The sequence below is a fragment of the Tripterygium wilfordii genome, chromosome 21, assembly GCF_013401445.1.
Source record: "Tripterygium wilfordii isolate XIE 37 chromosome 21, ASM1340144v1, whole genome shotgun sequence".
NCBI lineage: Eukaryota > Viridiplantae > Streptophyta > Magnoliopsida > Celastrales > Celastraceae > Tripterygium > Tripterygium wilfordii.
In genome coordinates this window covers 12,092,136-12,105,748 of record NC_052252.1, presented here as the reverse complement: position 1 = coordinate 12,105,748, position 13,613 = coordinate 12,092,136, and the positions used below count along the sequence as shown (strand labels likewise).

The 13,613-nt window shown below is 35.0% G+C and overlaps 1 protein-coding gene across 1 annotated transcript; it reads right to left on the bottom strand.

The window, feature by feature from the left end:
* Positions 1–2,527: 2,527 nt before the first annotated feature.
* LOC119989197 (E3 ubiquitin-protein ligase UPL5-like) lies at positions 2,528–9,826 on the bottom strand. The gene is made up of 3 exons (XM_038834564.1): positions 7,735–9,826; positions 4,584–5,173; positions 2,528–3,082 (listed from the first exon to the last, which is right to left on the bottom strand). The coding sequence occupies exons 1-3, from the start codon at positions 9,608–9,610 to the stop codon at positions 2,819–2,821; spliced, it is 2,730 nt and encodes a 909-aa protein (XP_038690492.1). The 5' UTR covers positions 9,611–9,826; the 3' UTR covers positions 2,528–2,818.
* Positions 9,827–13,613: the final 3,787 nt, after the last annotated feature.

Here is a 13,613-nt window from a genome sequence, read left to right as displayed (position 1 = left end):
ATGAATCAGCAACCTTATATGCACTATGATTTGTTTACCTATAACTTATATATGAAAATCAAAACATGTCTACTATCTTCGATTTATAGGAAACTTATCAAAAATAATTCCTTGAACACAACTTTATCCGATTCAATCCTCTACCTCAGTAACAAATAAACCAAAGCCAACACCTTGCTCAACAAGTCCTATATGCATGACAATACCACATATCAAATCAAATAAGAAATCCATCTAATCCAAATACCATATTACCACCACAAAGATGGAGTCATCCAAAAACCTTACCTTTTCTATAACTAAATCTCTGCACCTTCAGCACCTCCATATATCTCTGGAATACTCTCTTTTAGAGGGTTTGTACAAGAACAATTGAAGAACACACCTATCCTTTTATAGATCAATGCTTAATTGAATTCTTCAACCCCTTGAAATGCCCTATAACTCTTCTTATCATTAAAACCACTACCAACCTATTAACGTTGCTCATAATCACTCCACTAATACCTTAAACGAACTTTTTAATTTTATAAACCAAGCATACTAATCAGCATACCCTTAAATTTACTTAAAAGAAAAAATCTATGATAGGTGTCCGGACATTTACTCAATGTGTTCGAACAGCTATCATATTTTGCATTACTCGAGCGAAAATTCACGGAAAAAAAAAGGAATTTATGGGCACCTGGTATGCTGTCCGAACACCACTTGTCCGGGCACCTGCTATGTAAAACGACAACTATTTAATCTAATTCATTTCCTATATAACCCATATAATTATACTAATTTCAATTATAAAAATAAATATATCTTCTACTCATAAAATTTGAATATCTTTATTATTTTTATTAAGTCAAAATATTGTACGCTTGACACTATCAATTTACACATGGCGCCTTGTCATTGGTCATTAAATTTTTGGAATGTTACACGTGACAAAGATATCTTGTAACTCCTCTGATTGAGATACAATTAACTCATCACCTCCACTGACACAAGCTCAGTTGAATATGGTAGCATGCATTTACTGTTATTACTTATATCTTTTTCCAATTGCTAAAAAGATATTGCCTGTAATAATGGTTGATTCTAGACCCATCCCTCTATCTTCTACTTTACAGAACCAACTATAAATTCCACGGTGAGTAGTTTAAAATCCCACAAAATAAGGCTCATAGTATATAATCACTGTATACTTGGGAATACATCACAACCTCCCAATGGTAACACCAATAAATCAGTTTGGAAGTTCTACTTTCCCAAAGAAATAGTAGTTGCTCTATAACATTCCATACATTTCACTTTTCCCCCATCAATCATAACTTCATATCTTATTATCTTATCAATCATCCAACCAAATTGTTCCACCAACCTATGGTCCATAAAATTATGAGTGCTGCTAGAGTCCATCAATACCACTACTGGATGATTTTTCAGTAAAGCATGAACTTTCATTGTTTTTATAGTATGTTTTGATGCAACATCATAATGGGACAAGTGCTAAGCTCCATTTGACTAAACTCCAATTCTAAATCTGTATGTGATGGTTGTAATATAATAAATAAAATTTCACTAAAATTAATTTTAAGCACAATTAATTTTGTTAATTAATAAAATCATTATTTTATTAAATATTATATTTTATGATTTTATAATGATTTGTTATTAATTTAATCTTAAATTTAATTTATTACAAAATTTAATTAAATTAACGTGTTAAATTTAAAAAAATATTTAAGGGAAAAATATAAAGTCAAAACATGAGCCCCATTGATTTTAAAAAGAAAATTTTTAAAAAATTACATTTCTCATCATTTATTTGTTCGAGCAATCATAATAGTAAAATTTTACTGAGCTAACAAAAATATATTGGATTTTATGTTTTGTTAATGTGGTTATATTGAAAGACGTGTTTTGTTGATGTGATTGTACTAAGAGACGTGTTTTGCTGATATGACTGCATTGGAATTTTGTGTTTTGATATAATTTTGTTTGGGACAACATGGAGACATGAAATGTTGTTGACCTCCATGTTAGATGGAAAGGGATAATGTATTGGGAGATGTGTTATGTTGAAGTAGTTGTATTGAGATATGTGTTTGATTTAACTTTTTGTGTAATGGAGATGAGATTTTTATTGATCTAGTAAAAATGTTCTATTCCTTTGTTCTTGGGGCCGATGTTCAAATTTAATTTGACAAAATTTATTTAAATAAATGTGGGCTCCACATTACTTTGACATATCTGACAATGTTTCTTCTACTTTGGTGGGCCCACATTAATTTTTTTGAAGAAACCAAAATGTTTATGATGCATATTTGAATGTGTCCATTCTCATTGTGATGTCTCTTATCTCAATCGATCCATGTATTTTCTCAAATGTTAAAAACCCTAAATAGTTAGAGCGTTCACCTTGTTAAAGGAAAGAAAAAAAAAAAAAAAAAAGCAACATTTCAAGAAGGACGGGATGTGGGCGTCGTAAATTTCCAAGGAGCTTGGATGCTAAGAGAGAATCTGTCTACTGACATTACTCTGAAATCATCAGTTGCCCCTTATAAATAAATGATAAGAGATTTTCTACATTCTTGATTCCATTATTTATGCTAATACCCATATACACAGTTGAGCATGCATTGACATCTAAACCCTCAATAGAAAACTACAAATAACCATCACCACCTCCAGACAGAATACATTAACAGAAAAAGATGAGGGCTTTCCTATAATCTGTACAACCTGCATAATACCTTTCCATGTGCAGTAAAACAACAACAAAAAAAAAACCATTTTTTATCTGAATGTAGGAGGGAGTGATACTTTACAAAGTACCAAAGCTGCAACCAACATGTTCTTGGGTGATGACGCGAAGACGATCTTGCATAATAGTCGCGGAAGGATACGGTGGGAAACACAAGCGGTAAAAACATGTGTGAGATGAGGGAAGACGATCATGGGGCTCTGAGGACTTGTATATGTAAAGTCGAGAAGCTAAACCACGGAAACCCTCAACTGGAAGATATTTCACCGATGTCCAGAAGAAGAGGAGAACCTTCTTCTGCTTTTCTGACATTTCCCCAACAATCTACAATGCACCAACAAGATTCATAAATATAATTTATCATATTAAATATTACATATATATATGTATGTGTGTGTGTGTGTGTGTTTAAACACATAAACCAAGACTACGTCGTCAAATGAAAATGGGCGCAGCTACTGACATAAGTAACATGGTTCATTGATAGACATTCAACATCCCAAGTTGTGAATGGCCCAAAAGTGATAGAACTTAGTTATTTTGATTTTTTTCTACTCCTGGATGATATTCAGATATAAATGATAGCTCCTAAAAAGAAGTCAAAAAAGAAAAGAGAGGGAAAAACAAATAAAAAACTAATAAATAAAAATGAAGTAGAAGAGCCCAACATTGATGCATCACGCATTGAATTGTGCTTATGCTGCTCCTTGAGCCAAGTTATTCCGTTATTCCTCTCTCATTTCACTGCTTTACAATACTTCTCCTTCTCAAGTTTCAAAAAATGCAGAAAGAAAAGATGACACCATAAAAGTTTCATCCTATTTCTAGCATATTTTATGATGGATCCATCCCTACTCGATGTAAAAAGATAAATAACTTCAGTATACAAGGCTCCTACAGTAGGCGGGGTTGGGGGGATTGGGGCAAATAAAATATAGCTAGCCATCCCTACTTGAGCAACAGATAAAATATAGCCAGCCTAATAATATACAAAGCTATGTTTCTACACTAAGTCATAACTCATAGTACTTTCATCTGAAATGATATTCGAAACCATAGAAATGTAAGGTTTGTCATATCCACTACTGCTTGTAAAGTATCCTTTCCATTTCCTTATCCTTCACAAAGTTATGAAATGCCCACTCTAGAGCCAATGAAACATCCCTATTCGACCTTTGCAATCAATTTGCTGAAAGCATAATCAAAATCCAAGACTTTGTCGATTGTAAATCCGAATTCCATGTGACCTGAACTAAAAGTCTACGTAACAGCAAACAATGTTCTTACTGATCTAGCTATACCTTTCATAGTGCTTCAAAAAAGTGTTTAATGGAGACACAAAAAGGCAAAAATAAGGCTAGTTATCACAACTCCTCATCTACCGAGTAAGGAACATAGATAACGCTAGTATTTCAGATCATAAATACAGTCAAATAGAAAATGAAGAATAAGAACTGGGCGGAAGACTTACTTTTAAAAACAGTTCAACTTCACCTCTACAACTTTGCAAAACACCCACATTAAAAAAGGTAAAAAAATTGGTAAACCAAGAAGTTAACTTTGAATGCATATTTGTTGAAGAAAAGCATAGAGTGGTGCATAGGAGCCTTAAGTTCCAAACAATGGTATCCAATATGAATGCATCTTTAGTTCCAAACAATGGCAAAACAATATGTAACATGCTTCTGATAGTGGAAATAATGAAAGAAATAGAACAAAAAGAAAGAAAAGAGAGATATACAGAGGTGAAGAACAGCAACGAAGACAACCAAAGGATGCATTTATAGTTTAGAGTTAATGAAAATACCACCCAGCAAGAATATACCTTCCAGAACCACAGCATCTGAGGATCAGTTTCTGTGTAGCCATTGAAATCAGTATGTGCTTTCCAATCATCAACACAGATGGCACTTCCAGTTCCATATAGCATCCAGTCAAGATCTTGAAGCTCTAAACTATGGAAGAAACACGTCCGTTTGTCTGACTTAGAAAGAATATCAGCAAAACCTTGAGCAAAATGAGAGACCTGTTCAGAAATTGATGTAACAAAACGATGTTGGATAAGAAGATCAACATATTCTTCTCTATTCTTGCTATTCACAACAATATTTTTCCCACACAGGCAAAGCTCCACAGCTTTCCTGGAGCCTAGCTCCTCAACTTCTGTAACAAATGTCAGTCCTAAAGCATCTGAATCAATAAACTCAGCATCCATCTCAAGGATCTGCTTACAGCTATTATATAATAATGGATCCGCCTCCTGAATATCTTCTACAGAAAGTTGCATTCCAGCCAATTGCAAGAAAAATACTCGATCAAAGGCAATTCCCACTTGTACTTTATGCATCAAAGCTAGAGCAATTACCCGACCACAGAAACTAAAGTACTCCAGATGCATGGGATCCACCTTAGATGCTGCAAAAAGAAGCGAGTATCACATGACCTATACAGATGCACCCTGTGTAGATATACTGACATATAATTACAAAAAACATGGTTATTTCAATTCATGGCAACCATTGACCCTGAAAACAAACTACAACATTACCTTAAATGCTAATTCGCAATAATTGCAACATGATAACATAAATCACGAGCAAAAAACTAATTGTGGCAAAAAGGTAGCGGCAGAGTAATCGACTGGGTCAGTGGTTATGGAATGATCTGATAGTTGAACTGGCAATCGCAGATCAAGATTTCAAATTACCAGATCAGTATGTCAACAAGAAACAATTGTCCCCCCCATAACTTTCCTCTTTAAGATTTGATTCAAAGAAAAGAGTTAGCAGCCTACAAGGAAGTGGTAAAAGTTGTAGCAGCAAGTGTTCTTTGTTGGTACAAATACATTAAGGTGGTTTCAATAGAACTGTTTTAAAAACATGGTTGCAGCAGCTAAAGATTTTGATCACTGTCTAAAGCAACAAAATTAAGATAGAAGAGACGTATACTCTTTCACTTCAAGTCATATGAGATATTTAGGCGAGGAGCTTCTGGATAAGTGTAATCATGCATCCAAGTGGAATGAGAATTATGAACCTCAGCCTCCATCTCTTCAATCTTGTGGGAAGCTGGCATTTTTCCAGAAGTCCATTAGTGCAATTGGCACTTATACTAACAAGACCAAACTGGAAACGGTAAACCATAAGGGTTTAGTGCGGGTCATCAATGTCAAGTGTCAACAATTAAACCCAAACAAGAAGGAACACTTCAATTTAAGTTCAAAGAGGGGATAAAGTCACCATGGTGCCTTAAAAAGTTCCTTAACAATCAGGAAAAAAATTTAAAAAGAGCTGGATAGTGACCAAGAAAAAGGAATGAACATCTGATAACGCCACAAAAAAAAAGTGTTTTGAGAGGTAATCTTTCACTTGGAAAGAGGTTATTATTCTTGAAGTCCACACAAATGAAACCACACAAAAAAGTTTCTGATTTTATATCATAGGAAATACAAGCATAATCATTCACTATCTCACCATTACGTAGTCCACTAGTCCTAAAAACAAAGGTTTAAGAAACTATGATTATCCAACAGATGGTTAATAAAGGATGAAAATTTTGGGAAAGCAAGTTTAAACCACTGAAACAGCTTTCTCACTTTGCAAAGCAATAGCCTTTAGCGAATTGTCTGATTTTCCTTTAGAGATTTTGGGAAAGAACTGATGATCAAACTAAAAGCTCCTGCAGTCAAGCCAACCCTTATATCTGAAAAAATATTCAGTTTTTGACCAAATGCAAAGCACTACAATTTTTATTTTTTTTTAACGTTTGAATAAACAAGCCTTCCCATGAAAACATATATCACTTCTGAAGTAGTATGGAGCTCAGTTTGTGGTACAGCACCTCCAACTATCCAAACTTCTTGAAGTATAAAGTTTTAAACTAGTCATTAATGCACATAGATGATATCCTGTAGGTCGAGAGTCAGCAAAACAACATAGCAAACCTAACTTAACGAATACACAACATGCAATACTTAATGGCCTGATTGCGCTAGGCATTTTCCATTTTAATTTTCTATATTTTATTTTCTTAGAACATATATTTGGTTTGTATGATTGGAAACTAGCAAGACCGATCCAGAAGAAGGAAGCCAAAGGAACTGCAGGCAGTTTGGCAATCCAGAAGGTTGGAACTTTTGGCACTTCAGATATAGTTTTTAAAGAGAACAAAAGATGAAGAAGAGAGCGCCAGAAAGAATGACAGAACTGAATTGTAAAACAGGAGAGAGGATGACAGCCATGGGGGAACAGTTGTGGATTGGCATACAGGTTTGATTTGAGAAAGAGAGAGAAGGAGATGATTATGACAGAAAGACTTGTAACAAAGATGAAAAACGAAAATGATGACTCTGCGTTTTCATTTCTTTTCCCAAAAAAAGGTTTCATTTTCCGGAAAACAATTAAAGTAAATAGCAGCAAACAATTTCCATTCATGTCTCATTTCAATAGAAGCTGAAAACAAAAAAAAAATGCCAAGCTAATTAAGCCGGTCATTCTCAGATAACCAAACAATGTTGTTACATAGAATTCCTTGTGCCATACCCTGTTGTTTGTATACATCAAACTGCATCAAATTCATATCAAATGCTTAGTTGCTTACGCCAGCCGAATATGGTAGTCACAACTAGAATTCATGCCAATATCATAAACAACTACCAACAAAAATTTTTTACGACACATGGGTTGACATTCATCTGTCATTTAGAAAAATATTTATATAGATATCTGTTCAAAGAAATACACCAGCTGAAAATGGTAGCCACATTCCAGAATTTATGCTCATATTATACAAGTACCAACAAAATATAAGTTGAAAGATATTGGTTAACGTTCATATAGTCATCCAGAAAAGCTTTCATAGAGATATCCATCAGAAAGAAAAGGAAAGCATTTATCACAGAATCATAAGGAACAATGGTAATGAATTGGTCAGGGAACGCGTGTTCAGAATCTGTTGAAAAAATAGAGGTAACTTACAAGAATTGGGATAAAACCTTCTACGATCATTTGGGCATGCTGTGAAAAGTGCATTTTGCGGATTGAATATAGCTTGGCATACCAGTATGAACCACTCCCTTAAAACACCAGGACCAGTGGCTTCCTCATTTTTGAATTCCAAAAATAAACCACCATGTAGAGCATCAGGATCCGCACGTGCTATGTACTCAAATGACTCTGACAACAGTTGAGACCTGTCAATAAGCATCTCGTGTAGCTCATCATAATCTTCTCTTACCTCTGGAAGCAACATCATAGCCAAATGCCTCCTGGATTCAAAATTTGTAACTTCCTTACGCTCAAAAAGCCATTCATTATCATCAGTTCGCTTAGCATATCTAACAATTAACATAGACAAAGAAGCCTTCCTATGAGTTAAAACCCCCCAAAACTTCTCCTCAGCCCCCTGATATAGTTTGGAAATGTTGTTCAATTCTTTCAGAATTGCAAGATACTGTGACCATCCTGTACAACCAACTTCGCCTTCTGTATTTGAATTCAGGTGCAAACGGTCCTCCAACTTTTTTAGGCAATTATCCATTTTAAACAGCATGTCAACAAATATAACATGAAGAAGTCCTATCTCTTCCCCATGCCATGGATGGCTAGAACCAATCTTGTTCAGTGGCATGGATATAGGACAGTTGGACCCTGCTTGCTCCACAATTGCCTGGCGGAGTGGGGGCAAAAACGCGACAAGATCATGAACATCATTCGACAAACGCCCCATGCTCGCAGGTGACTCTTCGCTCATAACCAGGTCTTTAGACAACCCATTTGCTAGCTCACCAATAAATGGGAAAAGGTCTTGAATCACAATTACTGGACGAATATCCCCTCTATCCCCTCCATCCTCTTTATCACCATTATAAATCAACAAGCCATTGCACACAGCAGTCTTGGTCAACAAAGACGCTAAAGTATTCCGGCAATGGAGATACAGGGGGTCTTCACAACCTATCTGCCTAAGCAGCTTACAAAACTCTATAATTATAGTGGATACACATTTTGTATACAATGACTCAGCTAGATTTGTTTTACTGATTGTCAAAAAATACTTAATACAATGATTAGCACACTCACGGTTACCTTCAATTGATGAAGTGTAAAGGGTAACCATGGCAGTAGGTGCCCACGATGCCATGAATATGTGTATGTATTCAAATTGCAATTCTATATCTTTCTCTGGCACTCTAGAGAAGAAATCCATCATACGGTCGGTGATGTATCTCGAAGGTGTAGTCACCTCCTCGCCCTTGCAAAGTTGGTAAATTTTTGAAATCATACAATCTATGGCATTCCACCCGGCAGGGTGTCTTGTGCTCCGCATTCGGCCCACCATGGTGAGGCCAGCATCATTTTGGATGGAGCAATCTGCTAAAGACTCATCCCACTGTAGTTCTCTTCCCCTATAAATTAATCGCTGCTCAAATACTGGTATTCCAGTCATGACATAAAGCCGTTCAAGTAAAGAACCTACCGTCTCGTCCGAATTAGCGTGCACAACCAATGTATTTCCGCCCGAAATTAACTTGATAAAGAACTGTACCCTTTTCGTGCACTCCGGTTGCTGGCAGTCCAATAATAATGGTGAAGATAAAGAATCGGCTCGGTAATTGAGCTGATTGAAGTTGGGTGAGATGGAAAAAGTGGTTCCGCCACCGTCGCCATTGGATGAGTCACGGACAGCCGAGATTTCGTCCCTCCGCATCCGAACAGAGACTAGTTCCGATAAATAAGTGTCCTCATCGTCCTCCACATAAGCGGCGTAATCATCCAGCTTTCGCTTTGAAGGAATATGGAGATCGTCCGGGGATGACGATGAAGTGAAGGATGGTAGTTGACGGAAAGACATCCGAGGATGATGGCCCCCGACCAGTTACGGTGGGGGAGAGAGCATATGCTCGATGTTTCGAATCCTCACAGAGAAAAATAGGATAAAAGATGGCAAATTTTCAGAATATACGGTGTTCAAAGCGGCGGGAGAGACGGTGATGATGATGGAGCCTGCTGCTGGTGAAATGGTGGTACGTGAGTTTCTCTATGTTCACAGCCGTCAAGACATGAGACTGTTCGGTTAGCTATTTTTTATATATTTTTTAATATGTTCGTTTCTAATTTCTATGCGAATGGAGACATGGATATAAAAGACGGCGACGATTAATTTTCGATAATCATGTTAAGTTGTTAACTAGTTGCGTATCCGTACTTGACGGACCGTGTGTTACAAACTTTACTATCTCAAATAAATCAATCTAAAAGTTCATATAAGCATTTAAAGAAATTAATATACTTTAAAAAATGGATAAATAGTAAAAGCATGCGGGAAGTGTATTGTAATAAATAATCAATCATTAATTTGAAAGTATTTATAATTTTTACCCCACTTTTTAAAAGTTTTTTAACAATAATCATGTCTAAGAATGATTTGGAATTGGAGCTCAAAGATGATCCCCATTGCCCAAAAAAAAATTTCCATTAGTCGATCCCTTTCAATGTGAATGGTGGTATAGTTTTTGATATCATTCAAGCTATTATTATTGGAATATCATGCCATTAATTACCATGTTTGTTTTTAAGCAATTTCAAGCTATTGAAATTTTATCAGCTTTCACATCAAGGAAAACACCACCAATGTTGAATCATGTCATAAAAATGAACATCATCTTGACTTCAAAGTAAATGTTTATGGATTGAAATTTGAAAGTATGAGTTTAAATACAAGGGAAGGAGATGGGGAGGCTCGAACTCAATACCTCTATGAGAAACCACACACATGAGCGTCATTTGAGCTACTCATGGTTCTCATGCAAGTATGAGTTACCTTGATAGCTCTTTTAGCTCTTCCTCATATAAACATTGTATTAAATTAAAATCCAACCTGGCTAGCTCAAGCAAATTTATGTTTCCCGTATCATTTTTTGGGTACATTTCAATGGATTTCTTTGTAAGAACATTCGACACCCTCCACCTAAAAAGAGTTCGAACTTGCTCCAATCTTCCCACTAATGTTTTTAGGATGGTGATACTAAAATCTCAAGCTTCTTCCAAAATATCTTCTCTATTACTTCTCATATGTGAAGAAGCTTCATACAAACTTAGAAATCCTACCACATCCTGACGTAGACTATCCATGAACTTATCTTTTCTACCATCCTCGTATATCACAACTAAAACCAAAATCACTATGAATTGCTTGTTTCTACAAAATAATTAATCTCCTAGTCATATATCACAACAATTTGGTGGGTGCTTCAATATATCAGATATTGTCTTCTAAAAATAACCTCTCTTTTTTTGTCATCATTAGTATGTTGTTTACATACATCTTACACATCTACCACATCATCATCCGTTACCATCCTTCTCTCCCTTCCAGGGGCAAATGGGGATTTTTTTGGCTTAATGAGTAGTTGGATCACTAAGACATTCTATTAGATACAATTTGGTGGGTGCATTAAACCCATAAACCTTTTATCTATTGAAGCACCCACCAAATTGTTTCAAATAGAATGTCTTAGTGGTCCAACTACTCATTAAGCCAAAAAAATCCATCAGAGCATGAGATTAATAATACTGAATGGTTTTAAATACCATGATTTCATAATTTTTGAAAACAAAATAAAAGAAAATCATGGAACCGATACAATTTAAGCATACAGGAAAGTATCTGCATTGACAAAACTTTCTCGTCTCAAAATAATAACGATAAGACAACACATTGAGGCCTGTTCGGATCCCTTGTTGCCTTCTTCTGCTTATTCGACTGCCTCTTACTTTCCCTGTTGTCGAACTGTCTTCTTCAACCTATGAAAAACATCCACTTTCAAATCATAATTTTCACTCCGCGTATACATAATTTAACGTAAATTAACTCAATAGAGAATAACAATATCAAAATTATGAGTGTATGTGATAATTTACCTAAATAAATTATGTTCATATAATTACGAGATGGGATGATTTCACTTTTGGTCGCTCATTTATTATGATCAAGTCAATTTAGCTAATGAATTCTGAAAAGTTTCAATTTCATGAACTATTTTTTCATATTAGTTTAAATTGATCAATTTGGTCACCCACTCATCAAAAATTGTTTATGTAGTTGCATTTGACTTTTAATTTTTATCGATTTGGCTGATGTGGCATGGTTTGACGTGGATTTCTAAAAACTAAAAATATTTTGTTGATGTGAAAATTAAAATTTAAAAATAAAAAATATTTTATCTAAAATTATTTTTTGATATAAATTAAATTTTAGTGATTTAATTTACATCACTGTAAATTACTTAAAAATTAACAATAAAATCATCAAAAATTAGCCATTGCAATTCATGTATTTGTTTTAACCAAAAAAAGAAAATAATAACTACAATCTAAAACTAAATTGCATAAAGTAAAGTTTGTAAATCAACCTTTCCCAAATGATCCAAAAACAAATATCCAAAATAAGCATGTGCATCCAAGGGCGGAGCCAGGATTTGATATTGGGGGACTATTAAAACTTGACAAAGGTCTGAGCCTCTGGGGCAACACCCTCATATATTTTTTTAGGATGATTTACAACGTTACACCTATTTAATTGACAACACATATTTGCTGAGATTAGCTGATTAGACATTTAGGCTTACTGAGAGTTGAGAGTCTTGAGACGAACTCATAAAGCAACATGGACATAATTACACACTTGCACAGTTGTACCAGCAAAGGAGAGTAGGAGACGAAATGGTTCATCAATTAAGCAAGTAGAGGCTGTGCTCGTACAAGAAGACAGTAAAGACTTAGACGGTGACTTAGCCAATTAGGGCCTTAGGGGGTAAAGTTAATCCTTAGCCGCTTAGTGCCTTAGACAATTAAGGTCTTAGATATTTAGGTATGAGCCTGTATATAAAGTGTGTTTTTTTTAGTTAGGTGGTTAAGTATATGTTTAAATATGATCCTCTATATAACTGTATATAAGTGCATTTTTATTTATTTATATATAAATATATAAGTGTGTATATATATATACATATATATACCAAAAAATTTAGGGGACTACAACTCCCTTGAATTTGTCTTGTGTGCATCATAGACGTATTCATCAGTTCATTTGCGTCAAAGACACCAATACTACAAAAGATAGAAAAACATGGTCTATCAAAAGCAAATTCATCCATTTCATTGTCTGGCACCACAAATAGATTCTTAACTTGACATCAAGATTGAGGAAACTCTGGATGAAGAAGTTGCAGCACCAATTGTCTTCCTTTCATCTTTGGTCTTCCTATGGGTTTTTTATAGGATGGGGGCGACAATGACTCATATTAACTACGTGTTCAATGCTTATGTCATAAAAAAGCCATATCATAATCAAAAAAATGACGAACAACATACCTAGTCTAAAGTGTTCAATGGTTATGTCATATCAGATCAAATCATCTAAGTTTACTTGGTAACTTAGGTGTCAAAAAAAAGTCATATCAGATCAACTAATAGCGAGACTAAAACTAACAATAAATAAGAGGTAGAAGACAAAGAAAAGCATACCTAGTGAAGAGGTTGAAGTATGTCAGAATCGAGCGCAACAATTGGATTGAGTCACGAGTTAATCGAAGTAAGAGAGTATTGTGCAAGATTTGTAGTGAAGCGAAGCGAAGCCAGAGAGTATTGAAGTGAAGCCACAACAATCGGATTGAGCGCTGTGCAAGATTTGTAAATAGCCTCCAAAACCCTAGCTCCAAGAGAGTGATCCTAAATATTGTGTAGATGATTGAAAAATGATTCGCGACTTCTCAATTTAAGGCTCACTTTTTTTTGTTGTTTTTTAAATTTTAACTATATTCCATGTTGTGAATTGTATCCACGTTAGACCATGC